Source organism: Porites lutea, chromosome 7 (assembly GCF_958299795.1).
Source record: "Porites lutea chromosome 7, jaPorLute2.1, whole genome shotgun sequence".
Classification (NCBI taxonomy): domain Eukaryota; kingdom Metazoa; phylum Cnidaria; class Anthozoa; order Scleractinia; family Poritidae; genus Porites; species Porites lutea.
Genome location: NC_133207.1, coordinates 3,287,618 through 3,314,289, shown reverse-complemented (window position 1 = coordinate 3,314,289; position 26,672 = coordinate 3,287,618). Strand labels below are relative to the sequence as shown.

Genomic DNA, 26,672 nt, shown 5'->3' with positions numbered 1-26,672 from the left:
CAAATATCCCTTTCAGTGTAGCTCTGGCCCTGTTGAAGGGTAATCTGGTTAGCCGAAATATTGACCTTAAATAAATCAGCCCTTTGCCGTATTGTCAGCCTTGCATTCAGTTTTGTTTTAATTCCCAGTTCAAGTGACGTCTCGTATTAGCATCAGTCTACATTAGAGATCCTACAAAGAAAGAATCAGTTGGTTTTATTTACGCTTTGAGTGGACCTCTGCATTCAGAGGTTTCTACCAAACAACCGTTTTACCCCATGGGCTAGCTAAATAGTTTTTTTTTTTATTTTGTAAATCTTTTAGCGCCACTCTGTTTTTCTCAGTCACAATGAAATAAATATGCCTTAAATTGTAATATGCAGGTCTGAAACACCACAGGATAAGGTCCACAGACTCAAAAGTTAGAGCCTATTTGTACAGCGAAATGAATAATAGCGTGTCAAAGAACTGATGAATCAGTGATGATGAAGCCTGAGGAGGTTTCATTTGCTTTGTTACACCATAGGATTTCACACACAGGCTCGTAAGTTAGGGCCTGTTAACATAGCAACGAAGATAGTACAATGAGAAAATACTGGTGAAAAGGATTCTTTTAAATGGTCACACCGCAGGGTTTTAAACCGGCCACAGATTCGCACGTTAGAAGTGCAATATACTTGCTGGGTGGTCTGTGACTGTTATACCCATGATGCCTTCGTACTAAGGTTGTCCTTTAAGACCGCCATCTTGCTGGAGTAATTTTTTATTTTTTATTTTTCTTTTTGTTTATTCTGTTTTTTTCCTATGCAAAGGCTTTGTAGTTTTCTTTGAACGAACAAATATATCATCACAATTTTATTATTAATAATTTAAATTTATTACAAGGAGTACTAATTTAAAGTGGAAATATCTTATACACAGGAATAACTATTTTAAGCCAAAAAAAAAAAAAAAACAAAACAAAATGCGCACATGTTAAATAAAAAATAATAATAGGTAAGACAATATAATAACAAACAACACAAGCAAAGCAATCGCTCTTTGTGCGTTTTGCATCTCCCTAGTGCCGATCTTTCTGGATTAAACTAGTTTCGTTTATCACGCATCTGGTTATCTTTGCTTTATTCCAGAAGTGCATCTCGAATCTTCATAATCGCTCTTGAAGTTCATCTCAGCATGTGTCCAAGGGAATTTGTACAGCTGTCCTCGTGATGATATAGAACAAAAATAGTATTGGAATTCTTTTGTGTGATTTTGACCTTAACCCCAAACCAATATTTGGAAATAAAACTCAAATTGTGTTTTGTAAAATACCGAAGAACAAATGGCAACCAGATAGATGTACATGTAGAAGTTTCATTTGAATATCACAGCTTAGGATTTCCTACACAAACTGAATAGTTTAAACTGCTTTAACATGACTCCACTGACTCTCTGACACTCTGTAAACAGTTGTACGTATTATTTTATTTATCTTTCATGATACTCGGCTTAACATCGAAAATATTTTCTTCTGTTCCCGTGATTCGAATTTTCTTCAGCGAGGCCCTCTTAGGTGGAGGGGAGGGGAGGGTAGGTATCTCCATAGTCTGAATTTCAAATACGGTTCTTTCGCATTTTGAGGAGTAGGCCACTTCCCTGTTGTTATTTAACCCATCTTTGTGTCGTTTGTCGCCATTTCCACTAGTTTTATGTCGCTGTTTCAAGACCATGTCCTTAACAGGGCAGTTTTAATTCTTATTCCCTTTTCAATATTGCTAGATAAGATGTTATTTTCTTACACTCACCGCCGCGTTTTTTATGTACACCTGCCGTTACGGTCGGTCAAGTATCGGAATTCTTTTGTGCGCCCTGCTTTGGCACGCGGCTTGTTGAGGATCAACAGTTGTTCATTTAAACGAGTTGTTAAGTGGTCATTTAACTCATTGATAGTCTGCTTTGACCTTTAAATATGTTGTATCAATTCTAACTGCGGTAGTTTTCTTATTAAACGCTTGGATAATTTTCGGTGGAGGTTTAATTGCCTCTCCAATGATCAAGAGGCACTCTTCTACTCACACCTGCCGCTCCGCCCGAAAGATCTATTTTGACCTCAAACATATATTCATTAGAATTGGTGTAGAAATTCGTTGTGAACACTTTAATGAGTTAATTCACTTTATGTTGAAATTTTCACTTAAACAATTTTAGTTCATCGCAAGTACAAACGCGTCTTTTAACCTGCCATGAGAAAGAACACCTGATTGTAGGTTAGCGCTTGCCGTCGTTTATTATACGTCCTGTTTACTTGAGGAGAAAGAGAAGGTTGCCGCAGTTAGGCAGTGTGCATATGGGCGAAGTTCAGTGAGTACAAAGCGGGCAAGCTCAAGCAAGAAAACGCAAACTATCATTGTTTGAAATTGACGCTAGTGGCTTTAATGAAGCTGCCTCGCAACAATGGTGATGTTGTAAGGATTCATTCTTTCACAGGTGTTCGCTAGGCCTTCTTTGCATGACAATATCACGCTACTTACTGACACGCTTAGATTCTTTGTTCTAGAACAGCTGTGGCACGTGGTTGTACGCCCATCGCATTCCGCTGCAAGCTTTGTTGACTTTAACAAGCGCGCGACGTCAGGAGATATTCGCTTGGTATTTAAGCGAGCCTTCCGTATACGACGTTTCTCTTCTAACTAATGTTAAAAAAGTGAACCCTAGCCATAACGTTTATCGTCTTCCCGATAAAAGTCGCGTGTGTTAACACGTGCCGTTTTATTATCTCGAGGCCGGCGTCCTAAACCGAAGCTGCCTTTGTCTTGTTGACTTGAAAATTATCTCAAGTTTTACTTGAGTTCCTCTCGTTTCCTATCTTTTGTCGTGTTGTGATTGAAATGATATTGAAGAGGCCTTAATGGTGTAATACTAGGCTGATATATCCAAGATGAACGATGACTTTGCGTGTCTTTGAGGCATACTTCATTATTCAAACAGCATTGTTCTATAGAGCCATGTGCGAGCTTTTTGTTTGTTGTTCCTGAAGTAATGGAAAGTGTTAGTATTGATGTTTGCCTTTAATATGCAAATTAAACGAACTCTTAATGAACTAGAAATGCTAATTTTTGTTCAGAAGGCCACGCTACTTAAAAATTGTTTTATGGTTTTCTCTTTGTTACCGTTTATTGTGTCTTGAAACCTTTTTCGCAATATGAAAGTCATAGCAAACTTTTTAACGCGACTTCTCATTTAATAGCTTTGAATCTTCTCATTGGTCCAGGCGACATCATGACGCCAAACCTTACTTCACTTCTTAATGAAAGCCTTGGAGGGACCGGAAAGCTGTATGAATCGCCATAAGTTTTTTACTTGAATTAAACGCAGTTTCCTCGCTATGATTGCGCACATCTAAATTGCCCATAAAGATTAATTTATAAGCAGGCACGTCTCACAAGCACGATAAGTGTTTTTCCCGCCCTTTTAACAAAGATTCTAGAATTTGGCGCGTGCTAGAACTTGACTGTGGCACGTGTGGTTTTCTTGGGTGATGAGTTTTTTAAACTTAAGAAGCTTAAAAGATAAGAACCTACAATGCAAGCGTACCGCCATTTCTGGTTCTTGTAATAGTAGTGTGACGATAGTCTGAAAATCCTCGATTAGAGCGTGAAACGTGAAAAAAAAATTCGGAGGTAATTCTTAGTGAAAGTTTTAGCGCAAAGATGTATATTTCCATCGAAGAGAAGTCGCATTAGTGCGTGATTTAAAACTTCTCTTGGCCCGTCCGTAATCTTCATCCTTAGATAGCGTGATTTCACCGCAAACATGATCAGATCAGAAGATCTCGTTCAATACCGCAGCTGCCCTGTTTATCAAAACCGTCGATTTTTCATCCATGGTGTGAAGCCTCCTCTCTCGTTATGATCTGCTCTGCTGCGCGATGAGATGCGATAACGCACAGACCATGACAAAAATTTGTAAGGTCGGGTCAATTCACTTCAGTGTTGTCTGTTTGTTGAGTTAATTAGCATGGCGCGTATTAAGATGAATTCAAACCGCAAAAGCCTCTGTTTCCGTGCCACAATGTTTGGTTTGCAGAGTTTTCGGAAGGAAAAGTGATGATTCAAGTTTTCTTCAATAAAAGCACTCCCTCTGTTCACATCCTCTTGGCTGGTTTCATATGATACTTCACCTATGCTACTGGTGTACGTGAATTCCTTTATCTCAGCAACGGGTTGTTGAATTCTTTTCCGGCTCAGCTAGTACCAATGGTCTGTGTGGTATCCAGGTTTCAGTACTGATCTTAGAGCATTTTCTTCAGCTTGTAATTAATAACAATTAAATTCATATTCTATTTCTGACACGCGCCAGGCTCATTAGCGCTATAGAAGTGATATCTGTTACGAAATGCGCTGTTTTCGCAAGATCAACTCGTCACTTTCAGACAAGTTTAGGCTGTGTTGATCTTCCTACGTTCTGAGGGTACCTAACATACAAATTTACCCGCTGTTGCATGCGCGCTGGTCGTTTATTTACAGCGATTTGACCAGCCAGATAGTTTTTCAGTTGGCTCTTTGTGGGTGGTCAAACAGTGAATTGAGGTCAAATGTTCAAGTCCTTTTCAAGAAGAAAAAAAGTGATTATTCTCTGATCGGCTTTGCCTTGTTTATCACAGGTGTAGCCTTGTGTGTTTCCGTCAAGAGCCTCGCTTGGCGTCCATTGATGAGAAAACAAGCGATGCGCGTTTCATATTCTTTACTTAGTGGCACGCGCCGAGTTATTGTTTACTTTGCCCCGCTTATTACCATTTGTTAAAGGCAAACCACAGTATTTAGTTTGGTTTTTCCTGTAAACATTTCAGTTCCTTTCGTCTCATTGTCACATGCCGCTTACGGATTGTAAGTAAAAACATATTAAAATCCCAGACAATGATTGCGTTTCGGCACAGGTATCTAGGAATTGTCTGAGATCTGCAGGTGGATTTTAGATATTGAAATTGCACGTAGCCGATTTCCATTTTCTTTAATTCCTTGAGCCCTTAAAGAAGTTCAATACTGTTCTTTATTAAATTTGTCTGATGTCAAAGATTTCTGTCCCTTAAATCAATGATCGGCAGCTTTCAGAGATTATCTTTAGAAGCGCTGATCATCCAACCCTTTGCGAGGAACCAACTTGACGAAACACGATATCTTTACGAGTGATCTCCTGAGCAGTCTGCTCTTGAAAAGATTTTGCAGGGCTGAGAAATTTGTTCCTCTTTTAGAAATTGTTTACTCTTCACTTGGTCTCGGCCAATCAACACCATTATTATAAAAGCGATAAGTGTACCCATGGGTATCATGTTGCGTCACTAATTAAACCACGCATGCTCATTAGCATTACCGCTCCCAACAAAACTTTACATCTGTCTCGGGCTTCTCACATCACTCAGAATTGAATGATTTGCAAGTGTGTTGAGCTCGCATCGGATCGGCGCGCAGGGCGGCCGTTCATGTCGCACGCAGACGAGGAGGAAATTTCGGCCGCGCACTCGAAGGCTTCACACAATTCTTGATAGAGACTTTAGCAATGGCCTCGGGCCGACTCGTGAAAAACTTGTTGTTCGCTGCGTTATGCCACTTCATTCATGTGCAGGTACGGTCAGACCTTGTGCTAAGTGGTGAATTCTAGTGTTTTGGTCAGGTGTATGGCTGTATCCTAAATTTTTATCCTTCTTCGCTCCGCAGATTATAAGTCTAACTTTTTTTTATTTTCCGCAGACTATCATCGGTTCAGGATCGTTCGAAATACATTTGGTTTCGTTAAAAAACATTGAAGGTGAGAAATTGGACGGTGGATGTTGTGATGGGAGTCGCACAATATATCGTGGACAAAGTGTGTGCCTGGACGAGTGTGATACATTCTTCAAAGCTTGTCTCAAGCAATACACATCGTATGTTTCGTCGGTGTCAGGTCCGTGTACATTTGGTGAATCTACAACTGCTGTTCTTGGAGGAAGTTCGATCACCTTTACGAACACTTCATCGTCGAATAATGGTTTTCGCAACCCGATTTCTATTCGCTTCACTTTTTCATGGCTGGTAAGTTACCATGGTTTATGTTCTTAAACTTTTTCTTAAAAAATCAAAGATTTGCCATCGGTCTGTTAGAGCAGGTCCGTTATTTTTAAAAATCTTAGAAAATTCAACGTAATAATTGGGATTAAATTTATGCGGACGTTAAAGCAGATGGGCTATATTTTTCAATAATAAAATTTTAATGTAACCGCATCTAACAGCCGTTTTTAACCCGAAAAAAAGCAGCTCAGTTAAAAAAGTGGTCAAAAGGATTTTTAGAAAGATAGATTTTTAACAGTTGAGCCACTGCTGTGAGCGCGAGCTCAAACGCACATTTTACTCGAAAGTTTGCATTTCAAGAAATAAATTTCTCTCATTGGCTCTCGGAAGCTAGTGGCAGAAGCACGTTCATTTTACAGAATCGACAACTACGTCGAAACTAAAAATCTGTATAATAAACACAGCTGCAGCTATCTAAACAGGCAGCATTATAGCTAAAACCTGACCTGCAGATATCTCGTTGGAGTGCATCGCCTCGTATATTTTTCAACGTTGTTTATCGTAGCTTGCAGTATAGTTTCGGGGGCCACGTGTCTTCCGTTTGACAGCCTTTTGTGCGAATTATGTTAATTAATAGGAGTTACGATTTATTTGCAACACAATGATTACACTGACTGGAAAAAGAAAAATCAAAGAATTGATCCTGAAGCCGCATGGCATAAAAGCGATTCATTCAATACGAAACCGAAGTGTTTCGAAATTCCCATGTTGTCACTTTCACGTATGTAGATTTCAGGAATAAACGAAACCCTATACCGTTTACATAGAAATTTCCCACGTTCATCGGCCGGGAAGATAAATAATTCTCTTTACGTTTCCCCCCAACTAGAGAAAATATTACAGTGCAATTAAACTTTCAATCGATAGCATACTCTGGAGAAAAAGCTCGTTGCCCCGGGAGTTGATCTTTGCTTAGCTCTGCATTATTTGATCTCTGTTTTCGAGATCTTCTTGAGATAACCTCCCTTCTTTTGCGGTGGCAATTTGTTGATCTTATTTGGCGCTAGGCTTGTTTTCACCTTTTCGATTGTTGAATGTAAAGTGACACATGTGCCGAATAATGTTTTGGAATATTTGAATTCTTGTTTGACAGCACTGATAAAAATACTTTTGTTTTCATTCTTTACCTTAAGAGCTTATATGCTTCATAGTTTTTAAAGTTAAAAATATCAAATGAATTAAATTAAGATTATATTGCTTGAAAAGAGAAAATTATAGACTCCAGCTAATTAATAGTTCTACATTGTTTGGGTCACGTTGCGTTTTTATTAGTCCCCCCTTTGACTTTATGGTGCCAGATTATGACATCAAAATTCACTGAAGGTAAATTATCTCTCAAACTTATCAAAACTTCTTTTTCTTTGCTTGTGGTCAAAGTCTCATAAGTCTCATTCAGTTGAAGTGTCTACAAGCTGGATTGACCTATTTAACCACAAATTACCTTCATGAAGTGATCTAGATCTCCACAAAACTTTGTAAAAATACCTCTCATCCTTTAATTGGTATTTCCATGCCCTCTTTTGAATGATTTAGTAGTCATTTACAGTCTAATTTATGTCGTGTTTGCTTTCATAATGTTTTTCCATCAGAAAATTTTTTTGCTCATTATTTTATTACTCCTTAAAATTTGTGACTTTGAAGTTTTTCAACTTTCAATGTTTTTCTTTTTTGAAAAAAAAACTGGTTGTAGATCTTCTGCCACTTTTAAAGAAATTAATCATTTGTTATCCTGTAAGTTAGGGAAAAGGACCTTTATTTTACTTTTTATTTACAAAAACAAGGAAGTTGGGTCATTAGTATCGGTAAAAGACTAACAATATTTTGTTCTCTTTAATTGCTTCTTCAGCTGGCTTTCATTTGTCCTTAAATTTTAGGACTAAAAATTTATTATTATGTAGTGGCAAGAAAAATATTATATTAGCCTTAAATATACCTTCCTTTGAAAAGTGATTATTACACATGATGTCCCCATGGAGCTCTGCGGTCATGTTACTCTCAACAAAGTGCATAGAAAACTAAGAATGAGTTCCATACAAACCACAAGTGATGGTAGTGTTAAATTTATGAAAAGTCCATAAAAGTCTCTCTTATCTCATATAAATAGTTTTGGAAAATACAAAAATCAATCCTTTTGTTTATTTGCATAGTTCAAATTTATGCAGCTGTCAAATTCAGTCCGATCTTGTGCCAAATAGATTTTATAGTGTCTCAGAAACAGAGTGTTGTGCTGCTTAATATATTTGGCATAGTCTTTGATAATTATTTTGGTGGAAGGATGTTGTGTTAGATTGTTGTGCAAACTATTATGTTTTCAGTTTTTAAAAGAAATTGTCAGGTTTATCTTTGTGACTGCACCAACTGATCTCAAATGATGGAAAGATGTTGGAAAGTAGCTCCCTTTTGTAAATAATTTTATTACTTTTCAGGGGTAAGATAAGGTAATGCAAGCAGTGTTTGATATCACAGGTGTTGAGCCATTCTTTTCATTATTAGTAGATTCAATTAAGGTAGTCGCCAGAATAGTACACAAGATATTATTACTTGCACGTAGTTATTAAAAGGTTTGTCTTAATACTTCAGTTGAAACCACAATTACCTTCTTAATAAACTCACAATTTCTTTTTTATATAAGTTGTCCTATCTTGTCCAAACTTTTATATATATTTTGGAGAGACATGTCTGTTGGTTTGGCTGAATTTAAAGTTTCTCAGAGTGTGAATTAAAAAGGACCTTTTCCAAAGCTGTAGAGATTTTCAAAACACTTTTTTATCTGAATTTTTATTATTATTATTTTGATGTCTGAAATTTCTAAGCGGATGATTTATATTGTTAGTGGTGCATGACAGTGGTTGTTGGTTTGTGATCCTGATTTCTGCCAGATTTAATAATGTATATGTCTGTGTTGTGTTAGATGCTTCCCTGTTATAAATATATATTATTTTCTAAGTTTTAAAAATAATGTGGAGCTGTGATGAATATTATTCTCCACTTTCCAATCGTGTTCTTGCTTCTTCATTCATTCCTTTCAAGGTTTCAATATGTACTGAATATTGTCAATGGCTTTTGAGTCAGCAGGAGCACTGGAAATCATGTTACGTAAAATTTTTTTGTTTGCCCAAATAAAATGAAAGGATAAATAGCAGATTGGTAAACACTAAATTTTTAATCAGTAAATTCATTGAAAAGAAATTAGAATCTAGTATTCCTTAACAGCAGTATGCCAGCAAAATTATTTTGTAAAAAGAGTTATTATCCTTTATGTAACTTATCTAGAATATTACCTTTAGGAAAGTGAGAACTTGTGTAGCTGTAACTTTCGAGCAGTTTGTAAAATTTGCCAAATTTCCTTTTTGTAATTAAGAAAAGCAAATAATATTCCTCACAAGTAGGGAATAGAAAACCAACTTCCTAGTAGTAAACAGTATTTGTTATTCTCATGGTGCAGCTTTAAATGTTTTTATTTTAACCATCTATTTGATTAGTTTTTCGATCTCTATGGGTAAGGGAGTAAGACTTGTACCGATTTTCCCTTTATTTTATTATTTTTTTTGGCCGGGCAATATCAGAGTTATGCCATGGCTTTTAAAGATGCCCAAATGCCACTTTAAAGCCAAGATATCATTTTCCAAGAAAGCATTTATCCCTTGAATATGGGCCAATATATTTTGTTCAGCTGTTTCCTTAAAATTTCAAAAATTTTTGGTATGTGATTTCAGATCCTATTCCTTGGCAAAGCATTTCAAACTGCATAAATTAATCAGATTTTATTCTTCCAAAAGTTTGCAGAAAGTTACTTAATTAAGCACTTTCATTGCTTTCTTTAATCTGTTGTTAACTTATGGGGTAATTCTTGATGGCCAGCATTACAGCTCAACTTTTCTTCATATGAAAAACACATAATGGGAAATGTCCTTTGTTATACTAAAATTTACTGAATGCAAGGTACTGTCATTGTACATGGCAAAACTTTGGTCAGTCATGCGATATTTTTACTAAAAGACTCTATCTTCTGTTCTTGATTTCAGACAACTTACTTCTTAGTTTTAGAAGCTTGGGATGCAGACAATTCAAGTAAGTGATTTTACCCCAAAAAACATTTTAAAAATACTGTTAAATTTGTTGCATGACCTCAGGGTACTTTTAAAGTTTGACGCCATCGATAATGGATTTCTGTATTATTATATTGTTGCTATTACTGCAGTCATGCAAATTTGTAAAAGCACTCTCAGTATTTTCACTAACCATATTTCTTTGGTGCTATTCTTTAAATTTTTAATAAAGAATGTTGTGGTAGTACCTGACTTGAATATGTTCCTTTTTTGCCAGTTGGCAAAGATATATATATATATTTTTTTTCATTTCTTAAAAATTCCTGGTTTTATTCCTGCCATTTATAGTAAAAAAAGTAAATGAAAATTGTCTGTTAATTTCTTATTAACATCAAGACTAGACAACAGTATTTCAGCTGAAATGCTCACTGAAAAAAAGATGAAGATATAATTCATAAGTGTGCTTTTTGCTAAAGCTGTTAAATGAAATCTCCATATTTTTTTGTAGATCCTCAGATAAATTTCCCCAACCTTAACTTTTGCTTCAGGAACATCTGAGTCTTTGGATAGAAAATATTTTATTTTTTCTTTTATTTTGAAAAGCTTTTTTGTATGGAAAAGTATTTAAGCTCAATTTCATGCAGTTTTCTTTTATCATAATTGGCCAACTAGTTTACCTCCAATCCACTGAAATTTTATCCTGTTATATCAAATTGAAAAATATATGTTTTGTGATCACTGAAAGCTTCTATATTGATTTAAAGGGGCTATGTTACGAAGATATTGCTGTTTTTGGTCAATTTTGTCCTGAAGCAATAACTTAAACCTTCACCCATACACAAAATGCTCCTGTAAAGTTATGAAGAAGATGTTGTACCAGAATTTCATCATGGAGCTCTCAACACAATTTTTTCGGCAATTTCTGCTGGCAAGGCATTAAAATTTCAAAAGGTTGAGCCAACTTTTTCAAGGTTCACTCCATGTCCGTCCAAAGCAACAGATGATGACAGGAAACAGGTTTAATTCCTGAATACATTTCTAGTCTTAATGAACAAAAATAGATCATAAAATTTATTAAGAAGACACATTGTAGCTTTTCAAAAAGATGACAAATAGCGTGAAATAGCCCCTTTAAACTCTTCTTGGGTATAAGGGGGTTATGAATCTAGTTTATACCAACTTCTTTTTTTTTCACAAGGTAATGGTGAACTAATAGACAGAGCTACTCAACGTGGTACATTATTTCCAAATAAGACATGGGAATTGCACACGTACAATGGTCCTGCTGCCACCATCAGCTACAAGATACGAGTGATCTGTGATACTAACTATTATGGAAGTCAATGCAACATACTTTGTCAACCCCGAAATGACAGTTTTGGTCATTACACTTGTGATGAGAATGGGAGGAAAGTATGTATGCCAGGTTGGAGAGGAAATCGCTGTGATATAGGTTGGTGGAACTTTTGAAACTGTTTTGATTTGCTTACTACTGTCAATAGGTTATTTCCAAGTTGCAAAACAATGTACAGATATGTCTGTCACTTTTTTGTATCCATATTAAGGATATTTGATTGCTAAGCTAAGGCTGAAATTTCCCGTTGGACTGCCTGATTTAAGCTCAACTTAAAGAGTAACTCCTTCTCTTGCAGCCATCTGTAAAACTGGTTGCGACCCAGTCCATGGATCTTGTAATGTCCCTGGAGAATGCTTGTAAGTCAAAATGTTTACTGTACATAACAATTAACATTGCCACTCTATGAAACACCATAATATGCTGTCGATTTGTCAGATTGCCTCTATTACATGTAGTTTTTCCACCTACCATTATTTAGTTAACTGTGATTTAACCATTGTTTGTTTTTAGGTGCAATCCAGGATGGGGTGGGGAACTATGTGACCAGTGCCGTGTATATCCTGGGTGTGTTCATGGGACCTGTAGTCAACCGTGGCAGTGCAATTGTGATCCTCAGTGGGGAGGATACCTTTGTGATCAAGGTAGCATATCTACATTGTTCGGAATCCTTAAAAAATAAAACTTAAGCTCATTTGAACAATTTCAAATCAAAGACAGATTTCAACAGCAGGTCACTTTACACTGTACATGTACAGGTGTATGTCCATGTCAACTGTACTCTGTGCTCTTACTGAATGTGCATAACATGTACTTGTGAATGCTGAAGCCATCCTCTAACATTACATTACATTGCTTTTTTAAATGCCATGCAGACATATGTTGTACAAGTGTGGTAGTCTATTCTACTGATATGTGTGCAGTTGTGTTGAGCATGTTTTATGATTCTCCATCAACAGATCTCAACTCGTGCAGATCTTTACCTTGCCAAAATGGAGGTATATGTTACAACGTAGCAGCGGGGCGGTACAAGTGCAACTGCCAAGATGGATTCACTGGTGTTAACTGTGAAACTGGTTAGTGCTTTAAAGTGTGATGTCACTGTCAAGGTTTTCTATATAATACCTTACTGCCATGACTGTTTACCAGTAGATGCTGACGTTATGGTATTTTTATCACTCAACAAATGGTTATTTTTCTTGCAGCAATTGATTTTTGTGCTTCATCACCCTGCAAGAACAATGGAACGTGCCACAATGATACTAATAACTTCCGATGCACTTGTCCGCCTGGCTGGGCTGGGCCCACTTGTGAAATAAGTAAGTACCTGCACCTATTGTGTAGTCATGGTGACCGTTGGGGCGCCACAGACAAAGCAACCCTTTCCCTCCATTTGATTTTATTTTCAGCTTCTCTTAAAGCATTGCAAAAGCTCAACCCTGTCCACTCAGAGATATTATTCTCCCAACGCTTCTCTTGTTGGCCCCTTCTTCTTTGCACTGTTCCTTGTAGTAAAAGGTAGCAAAATTGTGTAGCCTTCATAACTGGTGCTTTATGAGCCAAGCGAGGCAAACACGACATTTTGCGCTAACCAAAGGGCAAGGCGAGGAGAAAAAATATCCTCCCCACACCTAGTGATTTGCACAACATGCCATGTTTGCTTCGCTTGGCTCATAAAGCGCCTCTTATTCAGGGTTAAAATTGGAGGGGCATTTTCTGTGAAATCTTATTGTAGATTAACAACCATGGGAGTTATTTACATCATGTTGCTCACCTTTGTAGACAGAGATTGTACAAGTCAACCTTGTCAGAATGGTGGAGTTTGTCGTAACAGTGGTCAAGGCAATCAATGTGTATGTCCCCCAGGATGGACAGGCCACATGTGTGAGCATGGTCAGTACCTTTTTCTCACTAAACTGTGAAAATAATTTCTTTGATCAGTTATCAAGCTACTTCTGATCTTACAAATGCAAGTTTTCCTTAAAGAATAGATCAGTCCTTATTTTTTTTTCAGGAACAAAGCTCTATGTTGTAATATCTTCTTATCTGGATTTTAATTTACATGTAAAATCTTATTTGTGTTGCAGATGTTGATGAATGTGCTTCAAGTCCATGTTCTAATGATGGCAAATGCATTGACCTGATCAATGACTTCGCTTGTGAATGCAAAGCAGGTTGGAAGGGAAGATTTTGTAATGAAAGTAAGTGCAATACAATACTGAGCTTGTAAGTCACCTACTGATGATGAATGATAAGACTCAGATTTCTTTGATGTGTTTTTGTGGAACAACAGTCTGTTTACTCTTTGTTACAGTCAAACATCTTGAAAACAGACAGACAAACTGACCCTAGTGTCTGCATTGTAAAAGTGCTTGCATCGTACTCCCCCTGTAGAGATATAGAGAGTTTTTCCAGTGTGATATTAAACTTCATGGCTAGAGGAACTGTCTCCTATAAAGGCGTGGTCAAATTATGGGAGTGTCCATAATTGTGGTCGTTGTTCTCTCATACAAAATAAGCCGATTTCTTAACTGTTCTTTTTATGCACATTTTTCAGGTATAAATGACTGTGCTGGACAGTGCAGAAATGGAGGAACATGCACAGACTTGGCGAATGACTACCAGTGCAGCTGTCCCAGTGGCTTCACGGGCAAGGATTGTGAGACCAACATTGACGATTGTCAGAGTAATCCCTGTGTAAATGGTGGAGTTTGTGTAGATGGGATTCAAACCTACACTTGTATTTGTAAAACTGGATTTACTGGAAGTGAATGTCAAGTTGCTGTCAATGAATGCCAACCCTCGCCGTGTGTTCATGGAACTTGCTCCGATCTACTGAATGATTACAAATGTACATGCAGTTCAGGATATACTGGGAGAAATTGTTCGGTTTTGGCAACTGCTAATACTTGTAACCCTTATCCTTGCCAGCATGGAGCGGCATGCATTAAACATGCTGATGGGTCAGAGACTTGTGTCTGCCCTGCTGGCTACACTGGTGCATTCTGTGAGACTGACATCAATGAATGTCTGAACGCAACATGTCATAATGGTGGAACCTGTGTCGATGCCATCAGTGGATTCAAGTGTGTGTGCCCATCAGGTTATACAGGATCTACTTGTCAGATTTATGGCAATGCTTGCTTGAGTTCTCCTTGTCAAAGCTCGGCAACATGCGTGGATAAAGCTGGTGGCTATGAATGTGTGTGTTCTGCAGGATATACCGGCGTAAACTGTGATCACGGAATAAATGATTGTGGTCCCTTGAATCCCTGTAGGAATGGAGGGACATGTTTGGATAGACTTAATGGATACCAGTGTCAGTGCAGGTAAGAGGGGCATAAAGTTTAAACTTTAAAAATTTGCAAGCAAAGCAAAAACAGCAGAAAATTTTCCAAACAGTTTAAAGATATGGTTGTTTTCAATAAGTTTCTTGTGGCTAAGAAGGTCTTACTGTGCAGGGTACAATTTAAGTTTGAGATAAGAAATAATCCTTTAATTCATATTATATTGAAGCGTCGGAAAGTAATCAATCCCTAAAAATTGGATTTTGTGTGTTTTTTCAGGCCAGAGTTTACTGGAGCTGACTGTGATGTTCCCATCAATGTGTGCACAAGTAATTCTTGTTTCAACAATGGAACCTGTATTCAGGGTGTTGGTGCATTCACCTGTAGCTGCCCTCCTGGCTTTACTGGACAGAAATGTGAAGCAAAGATTGATGCATGCGACTCGAACCCTTGCCATAATGGAGCAACATGTCACAGCTTAGACTTTGCCGGTTATACATGCTCTTGTTCTGCTGGATTCACTGGTCAAGACTGCGCCACAAGGATTAACTACTGTGATAACTTCGCCTGTGATAATGGTGGTACATGTTCTAATGGCTTACTCGGTGCATCCTGTATTTGTATGCCAGGATTCAGTGGGGTACACTGTGAGGTCAATATTGATGAGTGTCTGTCTGGTCCTTGTCTTAATGGTGGTTGGTGCGTAGACAAGAATAATAGCTTCCATTGTGTGTGTCCCACAGCGACAAGAGGAAGACTTTGCGAAGAAGGTAAAACAAATTTGCTGTAAAAAAATATAAGCAGGATCTGTCCTGTCATTCTAGTTCTGATGAACGCTTCCTGCTAGAGTTATCCTTAAGAATCACAAGGAAAAATTAATTTAACTGTAAAGTAGGTTGGTAGGAATATCCAACAAACGATAAAGTGAACAACTAAGCAGTGTATCACAAGCATTATTTTTATTTTTTTACACAGTGATCAATCCTTGTCTGGAACCCGCAACAGTCAATGGAACTTCTATTTTGCGAGATTCCGGAATTTGTGGCGCACACGGAACATGTGAATTACTCTCTCCGGGAAACTACAGCTGTAAATGTGCCAAAGATTACAAAGGGAACCACTGCCATGAAAGTAAGTGATGAAATCTCTGCATTTTAGTCTTCCCAGTATGATATGATATTCAGCCTGCCGATTGCAGTGACTATGATGGTTATGATCGTTATAAGTGTCGTGAAGTCCATTGCTTGTGTTCTAACTTTTGCATTTTTTGTGTTAAGAAATCGATAACTGTCGTAACCACAGCTGTAAGAATGGAGCAAGTTGTCTGGATGGTATTGAGTCATACACTTGCGTTTGTGCTGATGGCTGGGAAGGGCCTAATTGCACACAAAGTAAGTATATACCCTAAATATTTTTTGTGAGAGTGAGTAAGCACAGCTATTGAAAATTTCTGAGCTACCGTAAAATTCCGAAAATAAGCCCCTCCATGTATAAGTCCCTCCAAATATAAGCCCCCCAAACCGGTAACGCAAGAAACCCTCCTTTAAATCGCCCCTCCAGATATAAGCCCCCGGGGGTTGTACTTGGAATATTACCCTCAAATACAAAGAAAAACAAAGCAAAAACAATAAATTTACCTTCAACTATAACGCTAGCCCAATCGATTTTGCAACGCAAATTTCCCTCCGTAGATAAGCCCCTCCGAAAATAGGCCCCTTAAAAAGGGCCTTTGAAAAATATAAGCCCCGGGGCTTATTTTCGGAATTTTACGGTATTTTTTCTCCAGTGTAAGGGATTTTAAAGCCTTGAATCCTGTAAGGTTTTCAGTCTTATAATTTCGATCATTCTTTTTGTTAGTCTTCACGCTGTTCTAGTACAACGAAGATTAAAGAAAGTACCATTTTGCCCCCTAGAGCCAAGTTATGGAGCCGAATAAAATCCTTCTTTGTTTCCGTCTTATGAAAACCAGCCTAAAACCGCACAAAATGTTGCCCTTTCTTTTTCTGTGGTTTGTAGAAACATTTTTTTTTCCATAATTACTTATTTTCTCTTTTTTTTTTTTTCAGACATCAACGAGTGCAGCTCCAGTCCATGTAGAAATGGAGGCAACTGCACAGACTTGGTAAACGGATTCCTCTGTAAGTGCCCAGGCAATTGGAAAGGAAAATTTTGCCGATCAAGTGAGTTTCACTTTTTTTATTATGTTTGGAAATGAATGGCCTGTGGTAATTAAATATCTAGAGAGGGAAATTCAGGGACATGGTCGGGCGAGTATAAAAGTCGCAAGAAAAGAAAAACTGTTTATTAACGTCCATTGTGCGCTAATTTAATTTATGACGCTTGTCTCAACAGAAACATCGCACTGCAGTGACAGCCCCTGTTTGAATGGAGGTCTCTGTAGAGAAACTGGGGACAGTTTTCAGTGTGAATGTCAGAACGGATTTACAGGAGATATATGCCAAATAGGTTAGTCGCAATTCCACACGACATGAGCTGTTATTTTCTTTTTAGTTTAATTGATATTGATGTTTTTCTTTCGACGTAGTTGATTGTCGTTATTATTTTATTGTTATGTTTTCATAACTGGTGGTGTTTTGCGCCTTTTTGCTATTTTTGCCTCGTTTTATTGATTGAGAAGTAGAGCCACCCGTGGAAAACGCATTCATTATACAGTTCTTGATCAGTTAGAATACTAGTGAGCTCGTACCTGCCCATTTTTTCATTCAAGAAATCTTTTGTGTTGCTAATGAACACCTGTTAATGCTTTCATTACTTTGTGGCTCCATTGTTATCGCATCGTAAATCAAACGCGACAACATGTGTGCGCCTTCAATAGCTTGCCGTTCATGCATCGTGTGTGCCTTTGTAAAATCCGCTATGGCGTCTCGTTTGAATTCTTTTATTTCCAATTTCGCGCGCGCATTTGGTACAAAAAAGAACGCTTTGCTGGAAACGTGCCGCCTTCGAGTTTTCGATCTCGTTATCTTTAAAACAACGGAAAAACGCTAAGCGTTTGTAATTGAATTTGCCGTAATTAATAATAGCTGGTTCCGTCCTTACCGTGTCACTTTCTTGCCTAGTCTCGCAGTTTCATTAGGCTTTCCGTTTTTATTTTTTCCTGTGAAAAATTATTTCCTGTGTTTGACGCAAGTGGAAATGTGTCTTACTCTATTTCCTTTCACTTTTCGTAATTGAGTTTAGGCTAGTCTTTGCCGTTAAAATTGCACCTTAGATGGTTATCTTAGCATTGTATCTTAGGAAGGCTTTTCCTTTAAGAAATTAGGAAAACTTTTTCTTCAGTTATCTGATCTCGAAGGCATGACAATAAAGCTCAATTCGTCTGAGATATCAATGCATCTACATTTACCGCTAATTTGCTCATTAACAGAGGAAACCTTTAAACGGAAAGCTGGAGGTTTTTTTCACTTTGTTTGTCTTTGTGGTTGGGCGAATTAAGAGGTTTTGGGCTTTTCTAATTAGCCCGGCGCGGAGTGATTTACTTCACGTTTGTGTGTTTTCTGTCTACAGCGCATGTCTAATAAACTGTTTTATTTTGTAGCACCCAAGCCTTGCTCGTCCAACCCATGTCAAAACGAAGGAACGTGTCTGAATTCACCTGATGGCGTTGGTTTCTCATGCGCGTGTTCAGACGCCTGGGAAGGAAGTCTCTGCGAAAAGAGTAAGTCGCTAATTAATTTCATTGCCCTATTTTCGATTAACAAATTGATTAACACGGAATTAAATTCAGTAGTGGATCTCGGTCGGGTTAATCATATAGCAAGTTTTTCCGTTTGCATAAAAGACTCACGCTCTTGGGTACCCTATTCTTTCTTCTCTTTTAGTAAAACTCTTCGACTCCCAGATTTCATTTTGGTTACGTGCGCGTGAAAAGTCTTATTGTATGGCCATTCAAACCAAACCTCGTCATGTCTACTTAAACATCGCCCTATTGGTTTTTCAGTGTTATGAAAAGCTTAGTTGGGAGTTTTTTAAAATTGGGCCATTGTTGGAAGTGAAAAGATTAAGGTTTGGTTTACTATGCGTATGGTATGAAAGTGAAACGATTAACGTATGATACACGGAAATTATACCAGGAACCATTTGGTACGATGTGTTTCGATGCTTATGTGACGATAATGTTCATTTCAGGTAAAGACGACTGTGCATCCAACCCTTGTCATAATGGAGGTACGTGCATAGACGGAGATGGATGGTTTCTTTGCTCTTGTGCACGCGGCTTCACAGGACCAGTTTGTAAAATCAACATCAACGAATGCAACTCGTCCCCGTGCAGTGATGGCGCTACCTGTAAAGACAAAATCGATGGCTTTGAATGCATTTGTCCTCCGGGAAAGTTTGGAGCAATATGTGAAAGTAAGTGTTCGGTTTGTTCTTTTGTGAGGCCTCTCTCTGAGTCACTTTACGGACGTTATGCCATCTACCACTTTAGAATCAAGGAGAAAACTGGATCGAGATGACAAAGACTTATGGGACTGTTATTAGAGCCAGACTAGGGTAAAATTAGCCATTGGCTGACATGTGTGCCCCCAAAAGCGATCCCACAAACAACTGCGGGACACCTTTTGGCGCCCGTCAATTTCTCGTTTCTTAAGTGGCAAATGTGATTTTGTTTGTGTGTCTTTGTGTATTGCTTTACTGGAAACCTAAAGCTTTAACATAAAAAAACTTTTGTTGTAGTTTCTTAAGTGGCAAATGTGATTTTGTTTGTGTGTTTTTGTGTATTGCTTTACTGGAAATCTAAAGCTTTAACATAAAAATACTTTTGTTGTAGATGATGAGAATGACACGAGAAACTGCAAACTCAAGGACGGTACGATTCAGCTTCATAACTCTACAGTACAAGAGGACTGCAATAGTTGCTTGTGCTTCGATGGTGAGCGTCATTGCACTGGAATTGATTGTGGTGCGAGCAATTGTTTGGACATCAGTGATGCTGGGAAATGCCCTCCAGGAGGAAAGTGCGTGCCAAAGGAAAAAGTAGGATGCCTCAACCCCCCTTGTAAAAAGTGGGCAGAGTGCAGTGGAGGCGGAACTACCTCTAAACAAAGCGGCTCTGAAATCAGTGGAGAGGTTTGCCTTCCAAACAGTACTGAGTTGAATGCAGACTGTGCTAAGATCCATATCGTGTTCAAGATGAAAAAACTTCCAAAGGTAACTAGATTAGATTTCACCAGGTTTGTGCGCGTTAGTTTATCGATCAGAAGTGTTATTTTGTCGAGTCATCAACGCAACGGATAAATTTTTTTTTGTTTTTGCCATCTTAGGGAACTCTTGTGGAGGAACTCTGTCACCAGTTACGATACCTACCGTTGTTGAAGAAATGGGCGACAAAAGCAAACATTCGGTTAATGTGTGAAGGGAAGGACAAGGATGATTCCACTTCCACGGTCGTCGTGTCGGTGGTAGGTTTTCTTGTAAATAGCTTTTCACCTGTCTGCCTAGGCATTAATCCTGTTTTTCGTTTGGATTGGTCCTGTTGGCGGCCTGCCTGCGGATCCTTCAATTTAGAGTTCTTCGTAAGAGAGCGCGGACCCATTCTCGTCCCCAGGGCCACTCGGTATTATCCCCGCGTGGGGAGTACGCAAGCGCATCGAAACACCCGGCTGGAGAATGAGCCTAGTTGCGCCCGTGACCAAAACAAACGAAGGGCCCTGGAAAAGAGAATAGAGAGACTTAGCGTCACGTTTACGCCAAACGGCAAACGCGAATTTATACCACGAGACCAAGTCTTCCCCTGAATTGTCGCTTATTGTTTATTACTTCCGAACAGTAATAAGTAGTTTCGCGCTAGTTTTATCCATAGGAATTGTTCCGGACAGTTTTTATCTGCTTATTTTCTATTCTAAGAAATTCTCAACTACAATCTGACTTTTGCCGGTTGCCGTAAACGTCACTCTAAATCTCTCTACGTACGTCAGTTCGTAAAATTGACGCGCGTAAATAAAATAGAGGCGATGTATGAAACGTAGCACGTGAAAGTAGAAGTTGAGCGGGGTGTAACTTGTACGCTAACTCGTCACCTCCCATACATGGCCTCTATTTTATTTACGCGACAGTGGAAATCCACCTTAATGTCGAGGGGCCTGAAAGCCGTGAAAAGAGACCCGACGGTCTTCCGCGAAGTGCAAGTCATTGGAAGCGTCTCTCACGAGTTTTAACCTATTTGTTTCTCTCTTTTCTTCCTCTTTAGGCCAGCACGCGACGCACAGAAGTGGCCCAAAAAGCGGCAGTGGACATAGCAAGATTCATCCGAGCAGTACCTTCCAACAAACAAGAGGAAATCAACATTACTCTTTACAATGTGCTCATTGCCGTGGAAGAGGTGACGGTGGAGCGATCTGTGACTCTGTCTTTTCATGAGGAACAAGGTGTGTTGAGCATGTCCACATGACAGTTTAGATGTTACGTAAGGTAGTGTGGCAATAAACCAATTATTTAGCCAGCCTAGCAGAAAGATAGGGTGCAAGAAAGAACAGGACACGCGTGGGGTGAGGGGGGGCACACGCAATGCCGCGTAAGGGCAGGGAGCGTTACGATACTCCGGCTCGAGCGGCTGCGAAGGATACTGGGAAGATCAGAAAATGAATTTTGGTTGTAAGGTTTGGTGTTACTTTTGGGAAAGCTAACGCAGAGACATAGTTATAAGCTCCCTAAGTAATTTAATGAACATCAAAGTGTAGAGTGTAGATAGAGAGCTTTAGATTTGATGACGAGAGTGAGTACGAGTACGAGAGTAACTTAATTTTTTTTGCGCGTGTTCTCCTAAAAAGAAACCCCGGAAAGCTTCATTTCACTTTTTTTCACCAAAAAAGGTTAGTACGGTTTTTTTATACTGAAGGAGGTTAAGCCCTCTCCTGATAGAAAAATGTTAAAACTTCTTGCAGTTGATAACTTGTTCCCGCCACTACGACATTCTCGCTAAAACTCGTAGTAGAATGACGACGACTATCACGTTTTCCCGCCAAAATGACGCTGGTTAACGCGCGAGTAATACTAAGTATTGAGAAAATCTCTTAAATACTCGTAGTCGTCTTCGTCTCAGAATCGAAAGCTCTATTATGGCAATATCATGGCTGTTACATTACACAGTGAGCTAACTTTACGCGCAACAGGAATTTTAAATTGTTTTTTGTTCTTTCAACAGCTGCTCCAGACTATCTCATACCATTAATTGCATCGCTTGTTGTGTTGGCGGCCATTCTTCTTTTAATACTTTGCATCAGAGGAAAATGGAGAGAAAGAAGACGCGCAAACCGAGAAACTCGCCTAGCTACAAGAACAACTTTGAAAAAGAAAAGGAACACAACGCAAGAAAAGCCACTGACCACTGCAAGAACTTATTATAATCAGACTTCAACGGATTCGACAGCGTCGTCTTCAACAACGGCGTCAACGCGTTCAACAGAGCTAAGAAACTTTGAGTACAACCGAGCAAGTTTGCTCGACTCAACACCTTCGGTGTGTTCCACGCCGCAAGTTCTTTCCCCACCCCTCTCCCCAAAGGAGGAGGGTGCTAAGGACGAATGGCGAAGATTTCGGGTACAACGAAACAGTACACAGATAGAAATAATTGTGTAGAATAGTTATCCGTGATCAATTATTATAGCCTTTGGTAATTCATAGAGAAATGAATGAAATATTCGCTATTGTTAATTTATTAATACCACAAAAGTGTAGCTTTTTAAAGCAATTTTCTATTACTCGAGTAGTTAGAATATGGCGGCTGAAATAATTTATTTATAGAGAGAGAAAAATGTTTTAAAGCATCGAGATACCGTGGTGCTGGTTTTGTTCAGAGGCCAAGTTGTAAATAATTTCACAAAGGTATTTAAATGGTTTTTAAAGCTGTATATATGTAAGTAAACTATTTAATTTAATATTTAAATGGCCCTGTAGTTCAACTTGAACAAAGGTGAGTCTCGACACATTCTCGTGTGACTAAGAAAAAAAACTTTTACGTTTCAACGTTTAATGTTGGTTCAAGTTTACTTTAAGTAATAGTTAAAACTAAGTTTTGAAAAATGCATTTTGTAGTCAAATAGTTTTGTAAAAATAACTTAAAATAGACTCTAGATTCTCAGTCTTGTACCACTACGATCACATTTATGGTCAGCTGGCGAGATGAAAATGTTGAATTATTTTATATAGAACGAGGCAGGCTGCAGGCCACATCGACTCAAGTTTTCTAAGTAAATGTAAATTTCGTAAAGGTTTGACATAGAAGCTCTAGAATATTTTTGTAAGTTTCTCTGTTAGGATCGTCATGGTCCTCGTTCTGAAATCGCCGAGTTTGTAAGCCAACATTTTGATTTTGTTTATTTTATGATTTATACGAATGCTTTAATATTGGTCTGCTACGCCTCGTACGTCTTTAGAATAACCCTTAAAGGCCCAAACACACAGTTATCAAAATGAAAGAAATTAGCACTTCGATCATTTGCCTTTCTCTTTATAGAAACACTGTAACAAAATATTTACCAGAAGGAGATGTGCAATCTAAATTTTGGGGCTTTAAGGGTTCGTAGTTACTGCTTATCTTCTTATGGATATAAACCGAGCTGTAGAACATGCATTTTACTTCATACTTTCCAGCGTTACTCAAAAACTGTTCAATATATATACGGAAAAATATAACGTTTGAATGTTCAAAACGTTTACCAGTCATTATTCGAGCAAACGCTTGATTTTACGAAAACTATAAAACTATTAGCGCAGTTACTTCGTTCGATTCTGTTGCGGAATTATATCCAAAAAACCTGTACCAAGTATTAACCGTTTGCAAGCCTTTCAATTCTGGCTGCCAAGAGCAAAGCTTGCTGTAATACAAAATTTAAACAATTCTTAAACTTTTATTGTACAAGAACTGATTTTTGTCAGGATCTGAAGTAATTATTGTGAGACGCCGCCATTAATTGATATTCGCTCGTTGTAAGCGAGAGGTTAATTTATCAGGCCTGGCAGAGTTGTTAAGTTCCTGTTCATGGCTTAAAATAAACGCACTTACGACCATCACTTTCGTGTTTTTACTTTGGTTTTTAGATCATTTGTTGTGTTCTTTGTTTGTCGGCAAAAACCCTTAGCTTCTCCCCCAAAACTTAGGTATACCAGAACGAAATTCTTGTTAGATGATCAAAATACCTTGTTGTCTAAGTGAACGGTAGTATGTCGCAGAAAAAAAACACCCAGAATTACTCAATATCTAGGTCCGACTTTTTCCACCCACTTTAGCCTAGGCTCTTCCAGGCTTCAAGATAGAGGAGGAAGCGCATTGAGAAAAATTGCGCGAAAACTGCAGGGGACCTGCAGCTTACCGTTTGTACGGAAATTTCGTTGAAAAATTTCCGTCAAATGGTACTGGTATTTTTTTTGGCACCGAAAACGGGAACGGGATTGAGTTGTACCATTTACAAAATACAGGTAAATTTTTCGCTGTCTCTCGACTTAAAGCCTTCCATTGGTAATCCAAAACAAATGGTACAGAAAATTTTGGTCGTTTCGGTAAAAACCGGAAAAAGGTAATACCTCGAAAGGTATTACTTTTTTCCCGAAAAATTTCCACAGCAATGAACCGTTCCATTTGAATTCTCCCTGGAATTTTCGGGTTTTCAATACAAATGGTAGGCGGTCTTGGTATACCCTATGATTGGTCAATTCTGACAGTTAACGTCAACCACATCCAACGACACGACGACAACGAGAAACAATAGGTTTAATTAGCAAAACAACAACTTTGCACGTGCATCGCTCCATTTTTGGGCACTGCTTTGCCGTTTTTGCACGACTACCACTTGATAATACCTAATTTCGCATTTTATGGAGAACGTAAACAAGCAACGACGAAAGTTTGTTTCTCTTTTTGAATTTCGATATGGTCCCATGGAATTCAACTTTTGGAAGGTTCGCCTACAACTGACAAAGTAAGAGGTAGGAATTATTAGATAAAGAGCAAAAGAACGCAAATTTACTCATGTTTAAGCGACGTTCCCTTTACCGTCTCAAAGTCCCTAATCACATGCATGTCGCCCCATGTAAGGTAATCCGGAATCCGGAATCCAGGTAATTTTGGTCTGTGGAATCCGGAATCCACGGCTTTGGAATCCGGAATCCAGCTAATGGAATCTGGAATCCAAGCATTGTAATCCAGAATCCAGGTTGCTCGAATCCACTGTGTTGTGATGGTTCCAGGGCCTCTTCTTTTCCTTTAGCGACTGTTGCGTGAAAATCTCATGTCGCAAGGACGCGCAACAGGCATGTTCACGCGTGTTTCACTCGCAGGAACATCCCTTGTCATTGTGACATATCGGGTATCAATTTGAAACAATGGTCACATTATAATGACGTGACAGAATCCCAGGGAGTGATTCATATTACTGTATATTATCGCTCTTTATAAGACACCCTTTCGACCTTTTTCCCCGTTGCGCTTTTGGAGTCGGAGGTTTAGATTCTTTTCCTGTTTGGGCGCAATTGGAACTAATTTTTGGATTTCAGGTAACGTCAAAAGAATAATAATATAAAGTATCCTTATTCTTGGTCGTAGTATCAGTAGTCGCGGTGGTTGCAGTTACTGGCTTCTTTCAGGCACATGTCATCAGTGTCACTCAAAGAATGACATGCTGCACGTGGTTTCGACGTGGTGTCTTTCATTCAGTCCAGATTCAATCAGTCGAAATCAGACATCTCGAGAGATCACTCAGGGGCACCCAACGAGAATATAGTTCAAAACCACTTAAACATAGCATTTTTAAACGTATTTAAGTATTTAAACGGTAGATATAGGCACATTTTTATCCCCTTAAAATTTTTCATCTGTTCGGATTTCCTAGCTGAAAGTCTAGTGATCCGAAAATAATAGGGATCAAAACTTACCTTTTCGAAAATGTCAGCCAGAAAAAAGGCTCCCGAAAATTCTAGGTGATCTTTTTAGGGTAAAAATCCGTTAAAAATAGGCAATTATACTATTTTTTAGACGTTCGAAAATCCTAGGAGAGGCAGGCAAGCAAGAAATTTTACAACAAATGTTTCGAAAATTCTAGATCCCAAATCGTCTTCCGAACAGATATTCTTCCGAAAATTGTCGTTGGGTGCCCCTGATCACTTTGAATTTTTTTCTCAATCGATCGTTATCAATCTTTGTCAGCATGGGGAAGCACAAGAAAAAGCATGAGTCGGAAAGGTACGTACGTCTATAAATTCGGTGTTTGTGACTTTGTGATGGAAATGTTTTGGCGGCGTGGTTTTGAATAGATCAGAATGTGTGAAACAGTAATCTAAAACTTCGAGCAGCTATATCTGTCTGTTTCTATCATGTTCAGAATTATGAGCTAACTATCTTGCAAATTTATGTACAGGAGTCCAAGAAAGAAAGAGAGAAAAGCGGAGAAAGAAAAGAAAAGTTCAAGGTCTGTGGAGTTGTCGTTGTTTGTTCTATTCGTGTTTTCTGCTCAAAAAGCGGTGGTTGTGCGAACACTTACTGAAGCGTTTCTGTGATCAAAATTATATTCGAAGGTGACAGCGTTTCCATACCATTTACAGACATGCTAATTAAATAGAGCATTTGATCAATGAAACGAACATACCAAAGTGAATCCAAAGTAAATCATCGAATTTAGCACACCATAGAGCTCCGGAAATTGCTTGAAATGGTCTTCTTCGCCCTTGTAGTTTGTGCATGAGAGAAGATAAAGTATGTACAAGACTGTTCCTATTGGTTTGGGCCACTGACTGCGATCCCAAGCAAAAGAGCTTTATGAATTCCATGCTAGCAGACAGGGCGAAGTACCCCTACCAAGTCCCTATTCCTGACTGCCCACACAACATCAAGTCAGTACGTTCTGCAGAGTTTTGGCATTGGATTGACATTGATGGATACCTAGTGAATGTAAGGCTGCTTTTG

General features: G+C 38.5%; 1 protein-coding gene across 2 annotated transcripts in view; it reads left to right on the top strand.

Annotated features, from left to right (window-relative positions):
• Window positions 1–23,788, top strand: part of LOC140942480 (uncharacterized) — a 32,577-nt gene extending 8,789 nt beyond the window's left edge. The window contains exons 1-22 of one of the 2 annotated variants that reach the window (XM_073391390.1): window positions 5,370–5,583; window positions 5,709–6,029; window positions 10,091–10,136; window positions 11,313–11,567; window positions 11,767–11,827; window positions 11,982–12,112; window positions 12,428–12,544; window positions 12,674–12,787; window positions 13,251–13,361; window positions 13,556–13,669; window positions 14,026–14,797; window positions 15,035–15,525; window positions 15,731–15,886; window positions 16,033–16,146; window positions 16,822–16,935; window positions 17,108–17,221; window positions 18,315–18,434; window positions 18,905–19,129; window positions 19,548–19,927; window positions 20,041–20,178; window positions 20,967–21,144; window positions 21,921–23,788. In XM_073391390.1, coding sequence (XP_073247491.1) covers window positions 5,518–5,583; window positions 5,709–6,029; window positions 10,091–10,136; window positions 11,313–11,567; window positions 11,767–11,827; window positions 11,982–12,112; window positions 12,428–12,544; window positions 12,674–12,787; window positions 13,251–13,361; window positions 13,556–13,669; window positions 14,026–14,797; window positions 15,035–15,525; window positions 15,731–15,886; window positions 16,033–16,146; window positions 16,822–16,935; window positions 17,108–17,221; window positions 18,315–18,434; window positions 18,905–19,129; window positions 19,548–19,927; window positions 20,041–20,178; window positions 20,967–21,144; window positions 21,921–22,354 — 4,572 coding nt within the window. In that variant the 5' untranslated portion in view covers window positions 5,370–5,517 and the 3' untranslated portion in view covers window positions 22,355–23,788. Of the gene's footprint in view, window positions 1–5,369; window positions 5,584–5,708; window positions 6,030–10,090; window positions 10,137–11,312; window positions 11,568–11,766; window positions 11,828–11,981; window positions 12,113–12,427; window positions 12,545–12,673; window positions 12,788–13,250; window positions 13,362–13,555; window positions 13,670–14,025; window positions 14,798–15,034; window positions 15,526–15,730; window positions 15,887–16,032; window positions 16,147–16,821; window positions 16,936–17,107; window positions 17,222–18,314; window positions 18,435–18,904; window positions 19,130–19,547; window positions 19,928–20,040; window positions 20,179–20,966; window positions 21,145–21,920 lie in introns of those variants that run through there. The other variant, XM_073391389.1, reaches the window with a different exon arrangement.
• The last annotated feature ends 2,884 nt before the right edge of the window (window positions 23,789–26,672 follow it).